Source organism: Pelecanus crispus, chromosome 4 (assembly GCF_030463565.1).
Source record: "Pelecanus crispus isolate bPelCri1 chromosome 4, bPelCri1.pri, whole genome shotgun sequence".
In the NCBI taxonomy this organism is placed as follows: Eukaryota; Metazoa; Chordata; class Aves; order Pelecaniformes; family Pelecanidae; genus Pelecanus; species Pelecanus crispus.
Window position 1 is genome coordinate 7,342,288 of NC_134646.1, and position 23,574 is coordinate 7,365,861.

The following is a 23,574-nucleotide window of genomic DNA, read 5'->3' on the forward strand; positions in this document are numbered from 1 at the left end:
GATTGGGGATCTAATGGCAGCTTTACCTTTTTAAAATTTGATATGTTGTTATTAATATGGTGGATGTGAAGAAACCTCTTTGTCAACAAAGGTAATTCTTAGTAAGTATGGTATAGCGAAATGAGATTTACTTATTTTAACTCTAATTGTAAGAAATAGGAACAAATGAGAAATACTTCCTACTGAGAGGTATACATAGGAGATCATCTGTAGTTAGAAAGCAATTGGGTTTGTGTCTTTCCAATACACTTTTTTCTAAGAATTGGTACAGAAGAAAAAAGAATCTCCTAACAATTTATATGAAGACAGGCTTTACAGCGGAGAAGGAAAATTGGTTAAGTGTTTTCTGCATGTCAAAGAGTTTTCACAGATCACGTTGCGTAATGTAGATGAATATGACTGTATGAGTTCAGAGCATTGGAAGGTGTTTCTCTAATGGCATAACAATAATTTTATAGATTTTACTGCCTGAAATAATCACATAATGAAAATGGCGAAACTAGAGTGGGCAGACGGAGTAGAGATCACAGAAAGTAGAGAGTAAAGCAGAGATTGAAATGCTTCTTTATATAGTTGATACTACAAATTTGTTTTAGACATCTCTAGGTTTTTTAATGCTAGAAAATATACTCTTATTAATATGATTATTAAACATGCTTTAATAACATGCAGTGTATTTATTTTAGGAGCTATGATCGGAGTTCCAGAAGTTTGGATCAAGAGTCTCCTTCAAAAAAGAAGAAATTTCAAACTAATTATGCATCTACTACTCACTTACTTGCTGGCAAGAAAGTGCCATCATCTCTACAGACAAAATCTAGTGATGTGGAAACAACAGTATTTTATATCCCTGGGGTGGATGTAAAGGTAAAAGGAGTGTGTAACTCGGCAGGGAAGCACTTGCTCTTTCTCCCTGCTCAAATATGGTTTCAAAGCAAATACATTGTTACAGTATGTACAAGTTCATATATACAGAGCACCTTGGCAAAATCTTTTTTCAGTTATGTAAGTACTGCTAAAATAGGAATAATGACTTCTGTAGTACTACATTGAAAACTGATAGGTGCTTTTACCCTCATTTTCTTAGGGGAAAAACCCCCAAAATCTGTTATGTACCATCAAAAATAGAACTATGGCAAATGACGCTCCATAACAAACAGTGTATGTGATATTACATAATGAAAAGAAATCAGTTCCATTAACATTCTGGTGTCTAAAATTAGACATTTGTTTTGGCTGTTTTCTTCTCTGACAGGCAATTTATATTGTATGCCATTTTTAGATAAAGGAAGATCTGTACACTGTCGGTAATTCATGGGAAGGGAAGCTTAGTAGTTGGCCCACGATCACATAAAGCTCTCTTTCTGTGTCTTCTGTGTTGCTTATTATAGCAGTCAAAGTCTTGGTATAGAAACTATTTTTTTAAGACAATGTTCTCTCAAACACCATCAAACTGTGCTCTCGCCTGGTTTTTCTTAATCTTTTCCATATCCTAGTAAGAAAGGGTCTCAGCAGAAATGTTCTTGTATTTGTGATTTCAAATCCTATGGAGTAAGAACAGGAAAAACAGGTCACTGCTACATGGAAACTTCATGGAATTCAGTTGAGGCAATGCCATAAATCAAATGCTTTTCACTTGAAATAGCCTGGCTTTTCTAGTCTTTTGATGCGGAAGGGCTGTGTGTATCCATTTTCCAGTATTCCAGGCTATCTTCAGGGGTAACAGTTATGCTTCAGGTCCTGCCTGTTGCTTTAACTTCTCTACAGCTTTTGTTATGTTCTGTGTTTTCATTGATAGTGTATTATGCACATCGAGGAGGTGTGAACTCTTGAAATATTTTATTATTTTTTATGCAAATTTTTGTGTATGCCAGTGTTTAGTAGTGGAATAGTTCCACCATGCAGTAAGACAGAAAGCAAGCTGTGCGGACAGGAACACATAGTTGGTGGCACAGGATGTGTACGACGTAACAGAGCGGAGGAGCAAGCTTTAGGCATTGTTCCTAAATAGTTCATTTCCTCTGTTTCTGTGTTTCCTTGATTTTTTTTTTCTTTTAAATAGTTTATTAATTTATCTATTTTTTTGTACAAACATTTCAGATCTTTATTTGCACCGGCTATATCTGGAGAACATGAATTGGATGTAATGTTACCTTCAAATGATATTTTTGTAAATAATGAAAAAACAAACAAACCCCAAAACCCCCCAGTTTTGAAGGGAAGGAGCGACACCAAACTGCTGCATAGAAATTGAGCTACTTGTATGAAATAAGTCGGTATTTCTTTGCTTTCCAGTTGCACTACAACTCCAAGACTTTAAAGACTGAATCGCCAAATACTTCTCGAGGATCGTCTTTGCCAAGAACCGTTTCCAAAGAGTCCAAGCTGTATGGTATGAAAGATACTGCCACATCTCCTCCTTTATCTAGCACTATCCACAGCAAGACTAACACCTTACTTCCTCCCCAACCCCCACCCATCCCATCAGGTACTTATAGACAATAACCTTCTAAAAGTATCATGGATATATATCTTTCCTTCATGTAATCTACTAGCTTTAGATCTGTCTGCACATTACCTGTAGTACTCTATTTATCAAGTCTTAACTTTGGCTGCAGATACCTGATCTCAGAAGCATGAATGCAGTTCATAAAGCTGCATTTTTACAAATCTCTTGCCAAACCAGTGTCGGTAATATTTCTGTCATAGTCACCATATCCCAGTGATGGGCTGTCACTGCCTTCTCCCTGTTTTCATTTAAAAAAATAATTCTTATTACTGCAAAGCACGGTTAAGTAGCTGTAAAAAAAGTGAATGCTGACTGCTTTATTCTTCATAATCCAAGAAAAAAAATTCAGATGAATCCTTGCTTCCATACATTACACTATTCAAAGAATACTTTTGGTTTTTAAATGCCCTCTGCCACACAAGTAATGTGTAAGTTAATGCCTTCTGGAGCTGGGTTATTTCCTGTAGTACTGAAGCAGCTGTTTAGACGTATTTGTATTAATCAAAATACCAGACTAGCGTCCTCAACTGTTGCAGGCCCTTAAATAACCATGATTTGGAGTAACGTGAATTCTGATACTTCAAGTTTTGTTTTATCTCCAATGATTCCTGTTTGCGAGCAGGAGTCCGTTGTTACATCATGTCAGATCTAGAGGTATGTAGATTGCACCTCCAACTTCTGAGACATTCACTCTTCTCTCCTTTGGCATTTGAATGTCACTTTAAAAACAAAGCCAATATTTTGTCAAAATTTGATGAGCAGGCAAAATTAATAACTGAAAAAAGTTGTGTGGGGGTTTTTTGTTTTGGTTTGGTTTTTTTTTTTTTTTATAAAACCAGCAGAGATGCTGGGAGGGAACAGTGAAATGGGGACACCTTCCTCAGTTATCCATGCTGTTGAACCATTAGCTCCTACTCCTTTAAGCGTCCATCCTCTTTATGATTACCGAATGTTATGTAATCTTGTATACTACTTTTCTTCAATTTTGTTCTGTATTTTCCTATCCTTTTTCCAACCTTCACCTTTTAATTTTTACCATGTCATGTCCAGTTACTGAGGCTTGTTTATAAGCTCTACATTTGGTGGGGGGCTTATGGAAATTGCACTTGTATGATGATATAAATGTCTCCCAGAACTAGGGATCGCAACTACTGTATTTCTTTATGCATTCTATTTTTATAAATATTTATTAGTTCTGAATTGTTTTGAAACACATTTATTGTTATTTATATTGTTATGTTATTTATACTTTTCCTCTGGAATGGAAACCACCTTGCCTTATTGTGTTTGGTCTCCAGTAAGAGCAAGATAGGACAACCTAATCAGAGGCACTAGACTATTCTGTGAGAATAGTCTAGAATAGATATATATTTTTATACATATAAAAATATAAAATACATATTTTATATGTATAAAATATATATAAAATCTATAAAAATAGATATATATATATATAATAGAGTATATTCTATAGAATGAAAATTCAGTGCTTTTTTTTTTTTAAGTGAATAAACAGATTTTTAAGCTCCATTTCAGTCGTTTAGTTAATGTTTATATTCTTCTTGGAGACTCTGAATTTATCTCTATTTATTCCAGTAGCTGTATTTCATTGAGACAGTAACTGAGCTGGTACTAATACCTTCTGTACATATTTATATTTTGGTGAGCATGGATCCAAGTGCTAGCCTCTTCCACAGATTTAGAAGACGACAATCTTTTTATTAGTTTATACTCTGGCTAGTTCCAAGCTTTTAAAAAAGCTGGTTTAGAATCTTCAGTTATTCTTTGCATAAATATAGTAGGACTTGCCAGTTTTAATTTTTTGATGTATTTTCTCAGTTTAAACTGACGTTCTTCCCAGGCTCATGTATTTATTTTTCCTAATGCCACTTTCATTTCCAGTCAGCTGTTGTTCATTTTCCATTGTGTATTTGGAGAAGAACGGTGGGTGTCTGATTTGAGCGCTATTTTTTAAAAAGCGAAGTGGTGACAATGACATTAGAGTGCTTGGTCAAGAACGTGTGCAATGGAATCACGATCAAGCATGACAGACTAATAGTTGGATTTGCACAGTTTTCTTAGAGAAAACTTATGGCCTAATTTTTTCTAACCGACCTGATTTATGTCTTTTCAGATGATGATACAGAGAATTAGAGGAAACAGATGTTAGTTACAAAGTGTCTTCTAATGTTTCTTAGTGACTGTTGATTGGTATTACATTAGACAAATTTATCTTTTAAATGTTGCAGCCAAAGGGAAAGGAAGTGGTGGAGTGAAAACTGCTAAATTATATGCATGGGTTGCGCTCCAGTCATTGCCGGAAGAAATGGTGATTAGCCCGTGCTTACTGGACTTTCTAGAGAAAGCTCTTGAAACCATTCCAATTACACCCATTGAAAGGAATTACACAGGTAAGTTGTGTATTTGTATTCCAGTACTCTATGCTTTTTCTTTTTTGTCTTCTGGTGGCATTGAGCTGCTCTTCCCTTTAAATTCCACTTTCTAATGAGTTCTTGTACTTGTTAAAAGCTGTTAGTTCACAGGATGAAGACATGGGACAATTCGATATGCAAGATCCCTTAGAAGAGTCTACAACATCATTAGTGTCGTCCTCGACATCAGCATATTCATCCTTCCCAGTAGATGTGGTGGTTTACGTACGAGTTCAGGTGAGGTTTTAACTCAACACGCAGTATAGAAAGAAACTCCGGTTACAGTCTTGGAGACAATTCAACCTTCTAAGTTTGCTTTTTAAAAATTAAAAAATGTATTTTCAAGTGTCCTTTCTGAGATACCCATGTCTAGTGTGATGATAAAATAGAATTTCTTTCAGGGGAAGTTCTGACATATTTTAATCCCACGGAGACCAACAGAAATGAGCTACTTTGAGAAGTCATAGAAGTTCCGAGCATTTTAATCATCACTTCTTCCTTGTCTCTTTTGGACTCTCTGAAAATATCTTTCATAACTAGTATTTATATCCATTGTTTATAGGTGCCATTACAAAACAAAAGTAATAAAGATTTTCTCAGTTTATATGGAAAGTGCAGGAATGTACAGTTATCTACAAAGCATATTCATACTGCTTAATATTTGATGTATCTGGGCTTTTTATATGTGTTGGAGAGAAAAGTGCTACCACAGTGTGATTCACAGCACTTGAGCTTGATCTGAATGTTGGTATTATGTTTTTACACTTTGCTTAAACAATGTTTTTTTCCTTGTATAAACTTGATTATGTTCCCAAATTGAACAACATATTCTAAAAAATGCCTTTTTTTAATTATATATATGCACACACTTAGGAAAATTAACCGTAACAATCTTTTAGCCTTTACTGCAAACTCATCTGGCCAAGAATGTGTTGAGGGGAGCTGAGGCTTTCAGCATCAGCTCAAGAGTCAAGTGTTTCTCCAGAGTCCTTGCATGACATGAGTGAAGCTATGAATTGACTTGGAGAAGGAGAGGGGGACATACATGTCTTTTGCTGCATCCAGGATTCCTGTGTTTGTCTTCTAAAAACAGGTTCCAAACAATAGCCTGGTCTTGGAGGGATTCCGTGAAATTAATCTATCTGTATGAACTTGTATACAGTTACCTTACTAATTCTAAAACTAACCTGAAAAGGTTGTAATTTGCTTAGATTTAAAAAATAAACACATAGCACTCTCTAAGTCAAACTGGGGATGCTTTTAATATTTCTTACTTGTTCCTTGATTGCTGTATTCTGTTTCTGTGTTTCAGCCCTCTCAAATCAAGTTCAGTTGCTTGCCGGTATCAAGAGTTGAATGTATGCTGAAGTTGCCTTCCCTGGATCTTGTTTTCTCTTCAAACCGAGGAGAACTGGAAACATTAGGCACAACGTACCCATCAGAAAATGTGTCAGTTGTTGGTAATACTTCACAGAGTGGCTCAAAGAATTCAGTTAGTAAATCTGGAGCACCAGGTAATACGTATATGAATGTTTATACTGTATGCAGCTTGTAGCATAAATAAATACAATGTTCTGCTGTCTAAAGTTAGAGCAGCCTAAGGTTTTACACACCTTAAGGCTAGACGTTTATGTATTAGCGAGTTCAGTAGGATTTCTTCATGTTGTATCAGTTTCCTGAAAAGCTTGCACAGATACAGTATGTTGGAGTTTTCTTGCATTGGTTAAGCAAGTTCAGTTATCTCTTATAAAAGGCTAGCATCAACCCGTAAGACTATTTAAGCTACATTGCTGCTACAAGGGCATAGTTTGATGTGCATTTGGTCTGTGTATTATTGCTGTTAAGTCAGTATTATTTCATGTTTAAAAATGCTTTCGTACTAAAACTAACTTTTGCAAAAAAAAAAATTTGACTTCAGGTTCATCACCTGGACTGGGCAGCCCCCTCGGCAGAACGCGGCACAGCAGCAGTCAGTCAGACTTGACTACTTCTAGTAGCAGCTCTTCAGGCCTGAGCTTTACTGCCTGCATGTCCGACTTTTCCCTTTACGTGTTCCATCCGTATGGAGCTGGAAAACAAAAATCTGCTGTTACTGTTCTAACCCCTGGGTCAGGAGCCTTAGGTATGGAACAAGTTTTTGTTTACTTTAATGAACATTGTTCAAGTTTGTCATGGTTTTCTGAATTGAAGATCTGAAAAGGTCACAGAATATTAAAATTTTTCCTTTCTATTTCTAGGTAATGTGGATGAGGAGCCAACTTCGGTCACTGGCCGGAAGGATTCTTTGAGCATTAACCTTGAGTTTGTGAAAGTCAGCCTGTCACGAATAAGGCGTTCAGGAGGTTCCTCCTTTTTTGAGAGTCAGTCTGCGAGCAAAACTACCAGCAAGATAGATACTACGTTGATAAACATATCTGGTAAATGCTTGTTTCATTTTAATCCCATCTATTCAGCTAATTAGAGAACTGCAGTTCCAGTGATAGACTTTACTCTCAGCAGCTTTTGTAGATTTTATATGAGAGCCATCTACTTGTAGCGTGTAGCAAAATTTTTGCTCTTTTTGAGTGTAGGGATTGATACTTTATGTTTTAATGGTACTTTGCCCGCCTATTTGCAGGTGCACCTTTTTAGCCTCCTGATCCATTTAATGTAACTAAATGGGCTTGCTCAAACACATCTCTGACATCAGTCTGTGTGACTTAATGTGACCCTTGAATATTTTGAGATTGTACTGGCTGTGGCTAGGATGGAGTTAACTTTCTTCATAGCAGCCCATATGGTGCTGTGCTTTGAATTTGTGCCTGAAACAGTATTGATAACACACCAGTGCTGTTCAGGCTGTTGCTGAACAGTACTTGCACAGCCTCAAGGCCTTCTCTTTCCCACTCTGCCCCGGAGGGGACACAGCTAGGACAGCTGACCCAAATTGATCAAAGGGATATTCCATAGCATGCGATGTTGCACTCAGTCATAAAAGCTCAGGGAAAGGAGGAGGAAGGGGGAATATTGGTGGTTATGGCATTTGTCTTCCCAAGCAGCTGTTAGGTGTGCTGAGGCCCTGCTTGCCAGCAAATAGCTAAGCATCTGCCTGCCAACAGGAAGCAGTGAATAATTTCTTTTTCTTCACTTGCATGCACAGCCTATGCTTTCCCTGTTAAACTGTTGCTACGCCAATCCACAAGACTCCTTGCATTCCTTCTGTTTTCTCCCTCTCCCGCAGGAGAGTGAAAGGAGTGAGCAGCTTGGTGGGCATTGGCTGTTAGCTGGGGCCAACCCACAACAGAGATAAAGCCTAAATTGTTTGTGTTTAGTTAGCTTTAAATTACATGTCATTTTAGTTGTATTGCAGATATTTCTGTCGGGTATCAGAAGGAAGTGATTTCAAGTCATTATTTAGTAGTAATCTTAGTATGTCAACTTTATTATATGGTCTTAGCACGCAAAAGAGGGTGGTTATTTTCCATCTGATGGCACAATGCATATTTTTCTTCAGATATAAAATCCCATAGTATACATTGGCTTGTACCTGAGAGACTAGAGTCTTTGAGTAGTATTGTTTGTTGAGCAATATCTATCCCCTTCATTTTTTTTTAACCCTGTTTCTTGACAACCCCAAAAGTCTGTATGACTGCAGTGTGGTAATACATGAATACATAAGCAGCAATGAGACACAACACGTAATGCTGACCTGTTCTTACTTACATAATTTGTTTCAATGACAAACTCAGTAGCTTGGTTAGCTTTTAAATATTTTTGTTAGCTATACCAGTAGTTCTTGTTTCCCACCCAAAAAAAAAAAAAAAAAAAAAATCCTTCTTCCTAAAATATTTCAGTTATTCCTCACTGTCACACATCATTAGAGTTAAAATAGTGGGTTTGGAATCCTCAAACTCTAAATACACCATTTGACTTTGCTGTGGCCATTGTGAATCTGTTTTACTGCTGGTGATCAAAACCAGCAATAGTAATCCAAAAATTTATGTTTCTTAGAGCAATCAGTTGAAGGGACTTACAAATCACTTAGAAAAAGTGTACAGTGAGGGTTGGGCTTTGGGCTGGGTTTCTCTTCAGGTTGTCTGGTGGAATTCTGCTGTGTTTTCTCAACGTGTTATGCTGTACTAACTTGCTTGCTAAAGTTAGAAAGCAATCGCGGTGTGCCCACAGTGTCTGTGTAGTATAGCTTCAGTATACAATACTCTACATACAGGAGTGAGCAACAAGGGGATGAACTTCAGGTGGCCACCCAGTGCCCTAGTGTGAATGCTCTTTACAGCACTGTTCCATCAGAACAGAAAGATGAACAAACTCCGATTCTTATTGCTGATTCATCTCTTAATACATTTTGTAACAGACATAAGCTAGTCTAATAATAGAAATGTATGCTAAATTTATTGCCAAAGCTTCCAGTTGGACCTAGTTTTCTAAACACTAACCACCCATTTTCATAGTCCTCTCTTCAGAAACAGGTACTTCACAGCTGTCTTTTGCTACCTGAATAGGACAAAATCTCTTACAGATACTCACCCTTTTAACCTTTTTTTTATATGAAAACTAGAAGGAGTCTAGTTTTCAGGCAATCTCTCCCAGGGCAGGGGTGGGGGGGATCAAAGTGGATTATGTAGCACAATTAAATGTGGTATTATAGAGATGATATACTGTGCTCATTAAAAATGACAGCTGAATCTTCTAGATCACAAGATGCCTTCTTAGTGTTCTCCATTTTTTTTTTAAATTATTTTTATTTTTTTTTAGTCCGACATTTGCTATGTGTTATCCTAATTCTGGTTGCACTGCTGCATGTCTAAGTTGGTGATGTAGTTCTGCAGTCTGTGTTCAGTTACTAGCTGTCGAATTTCACCACCTTGCCACCTAGTGCCTGTGAAGCTACAGTGAGAGCTGGACTCCTGAATACTCACGAACCTTGAATTAAAAGTGGGGTTTAAAGATTTTTTTTTTTTTTTTTTTCCCCTCACTGTACATGGCATCCTGACTTACTGGGCAAACAGTAGGAATGGTTTTGATTAATCTGCCATGAAAGCAGACTCAGGTGAAGAGTCTGAGGCACATACAACACAAGTAGGACCCCACATCAGTTCTATTCCTAGGTTCCATCTTGCCTTTATGAAATGTGTTTGTATCTAATATTGGATTTGGAGAAATGGCAACACCTCAGGAAAACTATTTTTTTTTCATTACAGCAGACACTATACTGCTAGCTGAAGAAGTATTTGACTATATTGAACACCTATTAATTAGATTTGGTTACTAAAACCTGTTACTACTGAGTGTTTACAGTTGTGTGTGTATGCTTTTTCTTTTTCAGCTGTCTGTGATATAGGATCTGCTTCTTTTAAATATGATATGCGCCGGCTCAGTGAGATTCTAGCCTTTCCAAGGGCTTGGTACAGGAGGAGCATTGCTAGACGGCTTTTCCTAGGTGATCAAACAATAAATCTGCCAGGTAAGATACTGCTTCTTATCATGAAAAAACTTTTTGTACAAGGGGTTACAGTAGGAATTTTATAAACATTTATTACCTGTGTGTTTTTACATGTGTGACTAGATATACTTGTATATTAATCTACTCCATATGCAGTCACTCTAATAAGTTTAATAGAAAATCCTAAAAAGAAGAAAAGGAAAATTTCTAAAGTAGGTCATTGAGTTATTTGAAGACCTTATATTAACAAAGACAGCACAAAATGTTTAGTTATGATAAATGAAATATATTTTCACACTCTCCAAATACTTCTTAGTATATGGGAGGATATTGTTAAACAAAACTGAAATTGTTTTTCCGCCTTTCATGTGCTGCTTGCTTTCTAGTAGCATCGGGTCCTGGAACACCAGATTCAATTGAAGGGGTAAGCCAGCATCTTTCTCCTGAATCATCACGGAAGGCATACTGCAGGACATGGGAGCAGCCCTGCCAATCTGCTTCGTTTACACACATGGCACAGTCACCTAATGTTTTTAGTGAACATAACGCAAGCAGCAGTATGTCACCTGGGACAGCATCTCATAGCTTAAAGTCCCCAGCTGTTACAAGATCCAGGAGCGTGTCTGACTCTTCAGTGCCTCAGAGAGGTTAGTAGACAGTGATTTCTTTGGTTTTTTTAAAGTATTTCCATCAGTTGTATGAAAAAAGTATGTTGTTACTGCTTTGTAGAAAGCAACCATAAAATAGTCTTCCCCACTGTGCCTGGGAGTGAGGAGTCAATGGCTTAGAGAAAGAAAAATGTCTGAAATGGATGAATCAAAATGTAGTTTGTTAGAGTACTTTCTATAAAACTGGAGTTTCTTTTACTAGAGCAGGAGTTGTTTAGCTGTGGTTAGATGAGTTCTCCAGCTTAATTTGATTGCATCATCATCATCTTGGCTCTCTATTCTCATCCAAGCAATGACAATGCTCTTAGCAGAGGGTCAGTATCACAGCTCACAGGTGAGGTCAGTTACTTCATTTCATCTGAGACTTTGCAGTCATATTGAGATGTCTAAATAAGGTTAGTTTCTATATAAGAAAGTAACTTTTACTTTCTTTTACTACAAATGTTATTGTATCGTATCTTATAGCAGTGTAGCACTGGCTGTGTGGAATATTTATGGCATTAGATATAGATAGTATATTTAGAAGTATGGCGCTTATTTTATTCTAGGGAAAATACCTGTGAGGAAAGAAAGGACATGTATTTTGTCTATTTAGTAAGCAAGCAAGATGTTGTATATGAACAGTTTTTAGGAGAAGACATGGCTGGAGAAGGATTTATGGCTGGTAGAGTGGCGTCTTCATAGGAAATGCAATTTTGCACAGGCTTGTAAGACTGTTGCCAGGATTTTTGTGAGAAGAGTAAGAAAACCCTAATCCTTGAAGTTCTGTCTTGGCAGTTGTGCAAATAACTGCTACCTGAATATTCAAATACTAATAATTCGTTTTCTGAGTACACTGGTATTTTTATATAGTTAAAGAATTTAAAATAGGTTCTTGCATGACTGACTGCAAATTAAAAATCTTTTCTCTTGAAGATATCAGTAAAAATGTGTGTAAAATAAATGTATAAAATTAGTCAATTTCTGTGACAACTAAAGCACCACTTACTGCAAATCCTCTAGTTCTCACTTATCCTCACTCATAGTTTTGTGGTGCTCCTTAAATACGGTGTTACTTTATCCTTTTGTAGTATGTACAATGTATATATTCTGTCAGTTTTTCCTAGCATGTGGAATAATTTAAATTTTTGTCTACTTTTTTGTTTAGATACTCTCTCAAAAACATCAACTCCGTTTAATAAGTCAAATAAAGCTGGAAGCCAGCAAGGAACACCATGGGAAACACTGGTTGTATTTGCTATGAACCTAAAACAATTAAACGTTCAAATGAATATGAGCAATGTGATGGGCAATACTACGTAAGTGTAACGATCAAGCATGTTTTAACAGACGGTGTTGTTTTGGGGACAAAACCCCAATTTCCCCACAGACTGTTAACAGCCTGTTGTCATCTTGCTTTAAAATCCTGACTTTTTCAGTTTTGATCTGTGAAGCCCCTCATAAACACTGCTAGATGGTTAATCCTGAAGTCACATATGCCAAAACCACATTATTTACTGCTTTCCAGGAAATAATTTTCAGTTTCTCTTTTGACAGCCTGGAAAACTGTTGTCTATTTTGTTGCCTCTGTTCTAGGTGGACTACCAGTGGTTTGAAAAGCCAGGGTCGTCTGTCTGTGGGTAGTAGCAGAGATCGGGAAATTAGCATGTCTGTTGGCTTGGGAAGATCACAGCTGGACTCCAGAGGGGGAGTTGTTGGTGGTACCATAGATGTTAATACCCTGGAGATGGTGGGTAAGTTGGAAAGCTGCCTGGTATTAGTATATGCTCCAGCCAATACATGTGAAAAGCTAAAGAACAGAACAGTACCTTGCTTTGTGAACCTGCTAGTATATAAAAACTTTGGATTCTTACTTGTGCATTCTGATGGTGAAACATGCTTTGAATTGAAGGGATAGCATCCTAATGAGGGGCTGATTGAGTCTCAGGGTTGCTCTAAAATTACACTAGCTAGTTGTGCAACCCTCCAGCCCCCTTCATCTGTGTGGACAGATGGCAATTGAAAGATCTGATAGCATTTCAGCTCCTCTTAAGAATTTCACAAGTGCTGACAGTCTGGGAAATGCAAAACTGCCTTTGGAAAGAGGCTGGGTGTTCTGGCACTACACCAGAGTCATGACCTCCCCGTGCATCTGGAAAAAAACAGTACTTTCTCAGTCCCTCTGTATCATGTAGATGGCATAAGGGTGATATCGTGGAAAAACTGATCTTCTTATCTTTAATCTATATTTCTGTATTGCTTTGGTTCTATTTCAGCTCATATTTCTGAGCACCCAAACCAACAGCCCAGTCATAAAATTCAAATTACCATGGGCTCTACTGAAGCACGTGTTGACTATATGGGGTCCAGTATCCTAATGGGAATCTTCAGTAACGCTGATCTTAAACTACAGGATGAATGGAAAATTAATCTGTATAATGCTTTGGACTCGAGCATCTCTGATAAAAGGTAATACTGCTTTCTGTGTTTAAAATGTATAACGTTTGATGAGGTCAAATTCTGCCTATGTCTTCTGTCCAGTATTGTTAACCAAAAATGTAAGCATCTCCTAGGAAGCAAAAGCTTCATTGTGGGTGTTTGGTTTTTTTTTTTTTTTTACATTGTCAATAGGAAATAGATTAACTGCTAATGTTCTTGCTCTTTTTAATATGTAGCGAAATATTTGTCCATGGAGACTTGAAATGGGATATCTTCCAAGTGATGATTTCAAGATCGACTACACCAGACCTAATAAAAATAGGAATGAAACTCCAGGAGTTCTTTACTCAGCAGTTCGATACAAGCAAGCGAGCATTGTCCACCTGGGGACCTGTCCCTTATCTGCCTCCCAAGACAATGGCCAACAACTTAGAGAGAAGCTCACATGAGCAATGTAAGTGGTACAAAAAATAGTATACTTCCCAAGTAGGACGTTTTAATTGCAAAAATTCATCCGAGCAACTTTATACATGCAGGTATTTCTATTTGACTTGAAACAGTTTCTTCAGTGCATTTTTCCTGTAAATTTGGGCTGGCAATAACCTTTCATTGAAGAATGCAAATATCTCAAGTACCCTGCTAGACCTGGGGTACAATAATGAACTAACTTATGTTGTTTTGGGGTTTTAGTTAAAAATATGTCTTTTTGCTTAAAAAGTAAATATTTTTTGCAGTTTTCAAACTATTTCAATAGTTGAAATAGTTTTCCAAGTCTATTTTGAAGTTGATTTCATAAAAAACCATTTATACTTTGAGTAGCAGTGGAAGTGTGATGTTATTCTTACTTTCTGTTAATCATGAGCTGAAACCATAATTTGTCTGAACACGAGTCATTGATTTCCAAGTACGTGTGTTCAGGTACTCTTAAGCTGCAACCAGCTTAGATCACAAAGATGAAAGAGTGCCAGTGAAATAAATTAGAAAATATTGCTTGTAATTCTGTGTTTTATTAAAAATATAAATGTGGCAGCAATCTTTTCTGTATCTTTCTCTTTTCTAAAGTTTGTTCTTGCTATCGCGTGCTTACTTTCTAGTGTTGGATGCAGCCCATCATCGCCATTGGCCAGGAGTTTTGAAAGTGGTATCTGGGTGCCATATATCCTTATTTCAGATGCCATTGCCAGAAGATGGAATGCAATTTGGAGGATCCATGAGCCTGCATGGAAACCATATGACACTGGCTTGTTTTCATGGACCTAATTTCCGCTCAAAATCGTGGGCCTTATTTCACCTTGAAGAACCCAATATTGCATTTTGGACAGAGGCCCAGAAAGTTTGGGAAGATGGTAATTTAAACAGTTTCCTCACTTCTCTAAATTCCTTTAAAGGAGTTTTAAGAATGTATTGATGCGTAAGAAGAAATCAAAGAAAAACTTGTTTTGTTTAAGACTGAATCAAATTTATTTCCCAAAAATATACCACTTACCTAAAATAATAATCTGTTCCCTCTCCATCTTGACCACAATTTGCTTTATCTGTGGAATATATCTGTGCAAAGTACGTTTTCAAATATACTAGATATGTCCCTGATAATATGCCTACAAAGTGGATTGCCTTGTTAATTGCACGTCTGTGTTTACGTAGTCCTTTGGTTCTGTAAGATTAATTTTGATGGTCTTATTGCTTATATTTGTCTTCATGTTGAGAAGTTTTTACTGTCTGTAGCTACTGAGGATTTAATTTTTCTGCTGTTTGCAGTTTGCTTTATACAGGTTTTTAATGCTGCTGGCATATTAATAATTCGTGTTAAATACTTGTGCGAGGAGAGGAGGAATCCTACTCCCCTTACCAAGCTGCTTTTTCCATTTTTTTCTCTCTCACCCCATGCCACCCACACCTTCAATGCAGGTACTAGTGAACATTCCACCTATATCGTGCAAACCCTGGACTTCCATTTGGGCCATAACACCATGGTCACCAAACCGTGTGGAGCCCTCGAAAGCCCTATGGCGACAATCACAAAGATAACACGCCGCCGCCATGAAAACCCCCCACATGGAGTTGCCAGTGTGAAAGAGTGGTTCAATTATGTTACAGCCACAAGGAATGAAGGTTAGATTTGTGTTCATGAAGTATTGGGACTGGTCTGCTTGCCAGGCAGTGCAGGCTGTGCAGTTTAAAAGCTGCTAAATTTCAAGTGGGCTACAGGGAGAAGGGAACTGGAAGTAATGGAAGTTGTTCCTTCTTGAGAACCTTATGGTGAACTATGGAATGAAGCAGAGCAATACGCTGAAGAGCTGGAAGTGTTACTGAGCTAAGTCCTTTTTCAAACTGTGCAGTAAAGCCAAAATGTTCTGTTAGCGTACAGGGGACGTTTATGTATCTGGCATTGCAGTAGTTCTAGTCTTTTCCTCTTTCACTATACGCATAAAATTGTCTTGTTTCATGTCCAGTTGTGATCTTGGAACATGAGGATATATTTCACTGTATATGAAGGATTTATGGATTAAGTTGAAGTAGGAATACATTTTAGGCTTCTGCACCACTTGAAAATTACTCATCTGCCTAAAGCTTTCCAACCTTCAGCTGCTTCTAGGCCTTAAAACATTTTGAATCATATCTTTAAATCATTGTTAATTGGAAAATAAAACTTTCAAGACTAATGTTAAAGGAAATCTTAAAATACAGCTGTTGCTATTTCATTCACAAACCGTAGAATCAGTAGATGCTATCAATTTTGTGAAAGGGCGAATCGCAGAATATGGCATATAGTGAGAAATGAGCAGATGATCGTTTCTTCAAAGAAATACTTTAAAACTGTTGATATACTATACTAATAGACACAACAGGATGTAGTAGTTAAAGTTCACAAATAGAGGTGCTGTCTGTTAGATGTTTTTATGTAGCTCTGTTTTGCTACATCCAGAGCATTTAAGTATATAAACAACAACAACATTTGATTGTTTGACCTTTTGTAGCCATGCTTTTGGGAGCAGAATAAAGGATATAATCTTAATAATCATACAGCAGCAGTTTTACAATGAAATAGTAACCGTTCTTTTTTGTCTTGTCACAATTTTAACAACTAAAAACTAATTCAGATGATGTTGCATGTGTACTATGGTAAAAGTCTTGTGACAAAGTTGGATTTGTGGTCAACAGTGATTTCTGACAGCAATGCTGCCTCCGTGAATTTAGGTATTACTTGTATCAATTGGAAACATTTATTTTCATTTTAAGTACTACCATCTTTTCAAACACAAAGGGCACATTTTGAAGCCGTACAGTCTATATCTCACTTAACTGGAAGCTCCTTACTAGAACAGAGTTGTGATGAATAAAATTTGGACTTTTAAGCTTTCAAAAAACTAACAAAGATTCTTAGAAGTGGTTAGATGTTACGGTACTGACACTTATTTCCTCCCCCCTTCTTATTATGAGAAGTATTTTGTGAAAATTTTTCACCCTCTGTGCTGATGAGAACCTTTTTTTAATAAAACCTACTGAATTCAGGAATTTCCCATTGTCCATGTAGAGTTAAACCTGCTTCGAAACGTTGATGCTAACAACCCAGAGAGCAGCACAACAGTGAAAAGCTCAAGCTTGCTAAGTGGCTTCAGGGGTGGCTCCAGTTACAACCATGAAACTGAAACCATCTTTGCATTGCCAAGGATGCAGCTGGATTTTAAATCTATTCATGTTCAAGAGCCCCAAGAGCCTTCATTACAAGGTGCAGTAAACATAATTTGTTTTTTCTTCATCTGAAGCTATTTCTCATAAATGGGGAGTTAAATACAAAGCTGCCATGCTGATAACAGAAGAGGATTTAATCAGAGAATTACTGCAGATCTGCAAGAAAAGATACCATTTTGTAATAAAACGTAGAGGGAATTCTGTTGAGAGAACAAAGATCTAGTCCAGAGACTGGTCACTATAGAAAAGACTTACTAAGAGAAATTAATATGAACATTTCAGCTAGGTTGGCTGTTTTTAGGGGGTTGGTTTTCTTATTTTTATTAAAATGTTAAAGAGGAGGGCCATTCTCAAAAAGGGATTATGAGATAGGAGCCTAAATTTTATGCTCGTTTTCAAAATGTTATCTTCAGACTGCAGTTGGAACTGGTGGGAAATAAGACTTTTGAAGACATAAGATATTAATATAGATGTTTATCCTGGCTGAGCTGTGGTTTTACTCCATACCTGATCCTGGATAATACTGCTAGATCAGTCAACCTGTTGGCTTTTGGTTGGGTTTTTTTTTTTTTAATAGCCGAACAGCCAAACTAGCAAAACCTGCTATCAGCTTTTCTTATTGTCTAAAAGCATGCATTGATAGCATAGCAAAAGCTAGTGATACTGCTTGAGGTTGACTTTCCACGTTGAGGATGGTCAAGGTTGCTACATGGTAGTATTTCTTTATTTTCAGCATCTTTTATAAAATACCAGAAGTTACTCTGATGGGAAAACTGTTTAAAAAAAATGCTGAGGCTGCTAAACACAGATGTTAATTGTGGTTCTTCCTCTCTTTTGAGTCTGTGGTTTGGTAGCAGCAATGTCATTTTCAAATTATTTGTATCAAAATTCTATGCACTTTTATGTATACTGTATGTACTTATAAGTGTATTAATACTATTTTTCTCTCACTTGTAGATACAAGTGTTAAACCAAAGGTGGAATGCAGTGTAGTAACTGAATTTACAGACCACATTTGTGTAACTATGGATGCTGAATTGATTATGTTTCTGCATGACTTGGTATCTGCTTATCTAAAAGAAAAAGAAAAAGGTAAGTGTTTATTTACGAGGTAATGCTCGTCTGACAATCTGCAGTTGTCAGACCATTTGATAATAAATTTTTCATACTTTTTAATTGAGCTGGCTTGTTTAAAATGGATTTAATTTAAAAAAAGTTAAGCCTAACTTTGCTTCCATTGAAATCAACAGAAGTACTATTAAATGTTCTTGAAATCTGGACTTAATGCTATGAAATAGTTACCTCTTTCAATAGCTGATAAGTGCAATTTAACTACGCAATAACAAAAAGTTTTTTCTGGGTTATTTTAGACTGAGAGCCAAGAGGTATTTTGGCACTTCTCAAAAAGAGCAACATTGTTCAGGAAATACTTGAGCTGATTTTTAAGTGAGCTCCTGTAGCACTGGAAGCAGAGTAGTTGCGTACAAACTTACAAACCTCCTAGTGTCACTATGCTGACATGCCACCACTGTGCAGGGAGCTGTAGTAGTATCTCTGCATGGCACTTTGCTACACTGTGTAGGTACAGCAGCTTGTTCAAAAACAATTCGGTCACCTCCAGTGCAGCAACTACATGCAGTATGCTGCAGAAAACAGACAAACTCCTGGATTTCTGTTGCTTACCCACTACTGATAAGCTTGTGCTAGTTACTCTAAGTCATAATCTTGCTCCTATTTTGACACCTGGTGTGTAGTTTAACTTTATTTTTGTAAGATAGTATACGCAGATTACTGTTTTAGGAAGCTACATTATTTTATTGCAGTCCTTTCATCAGTGGAGTTTCTTTCAAGACATGCATTTTTCTGGCTTCAGAATGCTTTACTTTTCCATGTGAATATGTTCAGTTGAAGCATTCCAATTTGGCACGTGCATGCTTAAGCAATATGTGGTCTTTGCTAAGAAAAGCAAATTGAAGACAAGTGAGTTCGATGTATATGTAAATTGTGCCAAACACAGTGACTTTTGTTGTTGTAGACTTAAGGTGAATAAACAGTGCGGTACGGAATGACTGACCGTGCTCTGTGATTGCCTGCATGTTGAAGGGAAGGTCATCATCTAGTGGCTTTAATGCTTTACAAGTAATTATTGCCACGAGTATCTAAAGCCTACTAAATTAATGAAGACGTGGAAAAGATAGTAACAGCACTGTAGGTGCTGATCATAGATAAAATTATTTCAGATGTTAACATTTACTGTAAGTAGACTAGACTAGACTGTTTCAGTTGGAAGGGTCCTACAGTGATCACCCCGTCCAACTGCCTGACCACTCCGGCGCTGACCCAGAGTTCAAGCACGTTGGTAAGGGCATTGTCCACATGCCTCTGCAACACTGATGGGCTTGGGGCACCGACCACCTCTCTAGGAAGCCTGTTCCAGGGTTTGGCCACCCTCTTGGTAAAGAAATGATTCCTAATGTCCAGTCTAAACCTCCCCTGGCGCAGCCTTGAACCATTCCCATGTGTCCCGTCACTGGATCCCAGGGAGAAGAGATCGGCTCCTCCCTCTCTACTTCCCTTCCTCAGGAAGCTGTGGAGAGCAAGTATTATATAATTATATTTTATGTCCGATGAGGTGTCATCACTGAAATTAGAAGCTGCTTATTTGAAGTTTTACAACTTCTGATCCTAAATTAAGATTTTTTTTTCCAAATTTTGCCACAGCTGTCCTACTCTAGACTCTCATTTCTGTACTTTTTTCCTTTAAAGGCTGCCACAAGAGTAATGTGACATGGTAATGTACGTGTAAACGATGAGTTACCACCACAGTGAAAGTCACATGTTTTGTTTTTCTGCTGTGTGTGAAATTCGGTGTTGTGCATAGCAGTTTGCATTTATTACTGAACTGTATAGAAAATGTAACATTTATTCATGTGATGTAACATGATGTGCTGTATAAATGTAACATATGATGTAGGACACATTAAATCCAGTATTTTGAAAGTTTATTTTTATAACTAACCATATAAAAATCTGTTTACGTGTGATGGTGTACAACAGAGCTAAAAGTGCTTCCTAAAAGCACTTTATAGTAAAATGTCCAACAGGTGCAGAAACTAACAAAAGGGGAAGACAACTATTTGATAACTTTGTCAAAAAATTTGTTTTGAAGCTATCTTAAAATAAACCTAAATTCAATCCAAATTCACAGATTTGTTTTTATTTTATAAAATATGTTGTTTGGAGGAGGAGCTGCTGTTCCTTTTCTGTATCCCAGGACTTAAGTGAGAGCTGGGTTCAGGTCCCCTTGATGCCTTTGGACAAAGATTTAACTTAACTATTCCCTCGCCATCCTCCTCCTCAGAGACTACTCTGTCAATCTAAAAAAATACTCTAAACTAGGCATGTGTCTGAATTTTGCTTATGGAATGTAATATGCTTTGCTGAATGCCATGATTAATTTGAAAGGAAGACCCCTGTATATGGATGCTTTGGGCTGGCAGAGAGAAGGAAGAATCCCACGTTCCAGTGTTACCCAGTGTCTATTACAGTTTTCATAGGATAGTTTTTACTAGCCCTTTGTTCAAGCCAAAACTGTTTGCCAGAAATTCTGTAAAACTGGAACATAAGGTGGTTCTCTTTTAATTATTATTTTGAGATTTTTGCTTTTGTTTTATTTAAATGGTGTACAAAGAGAATTCAGGTGAGGTGGTCATGACTGACTCGTGTGGGGTTTTTCCTCTCTCCATTTTTGTAGCAATTTTTCCTCCTCGCATTTTGGCTGCTCGTCCAGGGCAGAAAAACTCTGTTGGTGTTCTTGAGGACAGCTCCACTGACAAAGAGGCAGAGGAGAGCATTACTTACACTACAGTCGACTGGAGAGAATTTATGTGCAATACTTGGCATTTGGAACCCACGCTCAGGTAACAAGCAGGCTTCTCTGCAATCTCTTTGTGCATTTTATCTGTGGGTACTGCCCTGCGAACGGCAAGAGTTTCCAAGTTGATGCTGCTCAGCTCCAAAGAGGATCAATCATGTGGATGCTGTTACAGATTTGTCTGTGGCTATTAGTGCTGCTGTGAAAGATACCTGCTACGGGGCATGGCAAAAGCTGGGTAACGCAGTTATCTATTACATCAGTTAACTTCTAGATTAGAACTTACGCAGGTTAAAGACATTGTTGGAGGCTCTTCAAAATTAGGATACAGTAAAATTAAACTCATTAAGGACCACAGATTACCGTGTTTCACTCTGTCCTGCAGCAGTCTGTTCACTTTCTGCCGTACAGCTTTTCATCTTGCAGTTTTCCATTTTCAGCATTCCAGTTTTAGTTTTTCTTTAAGCAGTCACCTTAAAATAAAAAAGCACTCTATACTAGTTGCTATATGGCAATTTAAACTTAGCACAAAAGAATAGTGTGTACAGCAGCAACTCACTGCTCTCAATATATACTTTTAATCACTGAAAATGACTTTTCTCTGTGTCAGGGTTTGTTTTTTAACCTCTGCTGACATTGCTGGAGCACCTAAGTGTTCGTTCACATATCAAAACAACACATCAGCCCAGGCCAAACAAATCTTGGCAGTTGGCATTTTGTGTTAGCAGTAATAATAAATCAATTTAAACATGATCTGGAGGCAGCCCAGTCTGGTTTTTTTGCCTCCTTGAGCATCCTCCTCTTTTGAGAGGATGTTTCATTGGTCATCTTCAGCTTACCTGTATAAATTAAGCTTGAAACGATGTCTGTTGGACCTAAATTGGTCAGAAGTAACAGTGGTAAAAATGGACGTTTGTTTATACAAATGTCAGTTGCTATATTTATGTATTTGAGACTGAGTCCCCTATTTATTGTTTTTTAGATTAATATCCTGGACTGGGAGAAAAATTGATCCCGTTGGTGTTGACTACATCCTCCAAAAGCTGGGCTTTCACCATGCAAGGACTACTATTCCTAAGTGGCTGCAGCGCGGTGTCATGGATCCTTTGGACAAAGTTTTGTCGGTCCTTATAAAGAAACTTGGTACTGCACTACAGGATGAAAAGGAAAAGAAAGGAAAAGACAAAGAAGAATACTAAAAATATAATGTGACAACTGTAATTCTGTTTGCTTTTATCAAAGTGTTTTATTATATTTTAAGAATTTAAATATGGTTTAAAGAGAAACCTAACAGCTTTTTGCTACTCTATTTAAAACTTACATTGTGAGTAACTGTTTACTGTGGTACATGATACCATTCTGTATTTGAAGTTATTGCATGATGATGACCAATGTATATTCTGTGAAGGAATAGCTGGAACACTGTAAGTCTGTTCCTCAGCGTCCAGTTTTATTACGTGCAATATGATTCCTGCATCTTTAAAATACTTGCAGATTAACTGTGAATTTTCATAAACTTTATTTGCCATAACACAAACCCCTTGATGTGACAGGTAATTGATTTGTCAATGTAGACTTGTGTAAATTTTTTATATATATATATATGAAAAAAATAACTTATGAAACTGTGATTGCCTTAGTGCTAAAAATCAGTAAGTTTATTACACTTGTAAGAAAATTTAACTATTGTACAGGGCTTTTTGTTGTTGTTCGACTTCCTTGATTTAAAAAATAAAAAAAATAAAAAAAGTGGTTTAAGTGTAACTTCGCATCGAGTATCGGAGGTAACTCTGTGAGGCGACTCCGCGCGCCAGAGGCGAGCCGGGCCGCCTCAGGCCGCGCCGGCGGGACGCCGGCTTTCCCCTCGGGGAGCTGGAAAAAGGCGAGGCGAGCTCCCGGTGCCGGCAGCGAGGAAACTCCGAGCGGCGGCCCCGGCCGCCTGGGCCTCAGGGAGGGGGCGGCAGCGGCGGCCCCGCGGGCCGGTGCTTCCCCGGGCGCTGCTGCCACGAGTGGGTCGGGGCGCGGCGCGGCCTGCTCGCCCGATCCAGGACCCGTGACGCCTCGGGCGGTTTCGGGTGCCGCCCTGCCCGCCGGGACGCTCCGGTCGGCGGCTCGGGAAGCCGACGAGACGGCGCGGGGGCAGGCGGCTCGGCGGCCGCCGCTGCGCCGGGGCCAGGCTCCCGCTCCTCGGCCTGCCTCCCTCCCTCGGCCACAACGGCTCCCGCACGCGGCGGGCGGCAGCTCCCCCCTCCACAAAATGGCGGGGGCGTCTCCGCCGCTTGAGCTGCCGGCGGCCGAGGGCTGCAGCTGAGGGGCGGCGAGCGGCCTCCTCAGCCCGTAGAGCTTCCCCCAGCGGGCGGCGTGAGGGCTGTTTGCCGGCCGCGGGAGCTGCCGGGCACCCCCCGCCCCTCATCCCGCCTCAGGCGGGCGGTGTAGGCGCTCCCGCGCCGCCCGCAGCGCGACGGTCAGGGCGGCCGAGCCCACGGGGTGTGGCTTTTCTGGCAGCACACGAGAGGAGAGCAGGTAGCAAAGCCTTCAGC

At 38.4% G+C, this 23,574-nt stretch overlaps 1 protein-coding gene across 9 annotated transcripts in view; it reads left to right on the top strand.

The window, feature by feature from the left end:
• BLTP1 (bridge-like lipid transfer protein family member 1) overlaps positions 1–22,775 on the top strand; it is a 133,502-nt gene extending 110,727 nt beyond the window's left edge. For 5 of the 9 annotated variants that reach the window (XM_075709417.1, XM_075709420.1, XM_075709423.1 and 2 more), the window contains 19 exons: positions 687–867; positions 2,296–2,488; positions 4,759–4,920; positions 5,039–5,178; positions 6,254–6,455; positions 6,860–7,063; positions 7,179–7,358; positions 10,265–10,402; positions 10,768–11,028; positions 12,197–12,347; positions 12,625–12,782; positions 13,305–13,497; positions 13,704–13,921; positions 14,562–14,813; positions 15,376–15,579; positions 17,003–17,197; positions 18,118–18,252; positions 20,915–21,080; positions 22,017–22,775. In XM_075709417.1, coding sequence (XP_075565532.1) covers positions 687–867; positions 2,296–2,488; positions 4,759–4,920; positions 5,039–5,178; positions 6,254–6,455; positions 6,860–7,063; positions 7,179–7,358; positions 10,265–10,402; positions 10,768–11,028; positions 12,197–12,347; positions 12,625–12,782; positions 13,305–13,497; positions 13,704–13,921; positions 14,562–14,813; positions 15,376–15,579; positions 17,003–17,197; positions 18,118–18,252; positions 20,915–21,080; positions 22,017–22,233 — 3,550 coding nt within the window. In that variant the 3' untranslated portion in view covers positions 22,234–22,775. Of the gene's footprint in view, positions 1–686; positions 868–2,295; positions 2,489–4,758; positions 4,921–5,038; positions 5,179–6,253; positions 6,456–6,859; positions 7,064–7,178; positions 7,359–10,264; positions 10,403–10,767; positions 11,029–12,196; positions 12,348–12,624; positions 12,783–13,304; positions 13,498–13,703; positions 13,922–14,561; positions 14,814–15,375; positions 15,580–17,002; positions 17,198–18,117; positions 18,253–20,914; positions 21,081–22,016 lie in introns of those variants that run through there. The other 4 variants (XM_075709416.1, XM_075709421.1, XM_075709422.1 and 1 more) reach the window with 3 other exon arrangements.
• The last annotated feature ends 799 nt before the right edge of the window (positions 22,776–23,574 follow it).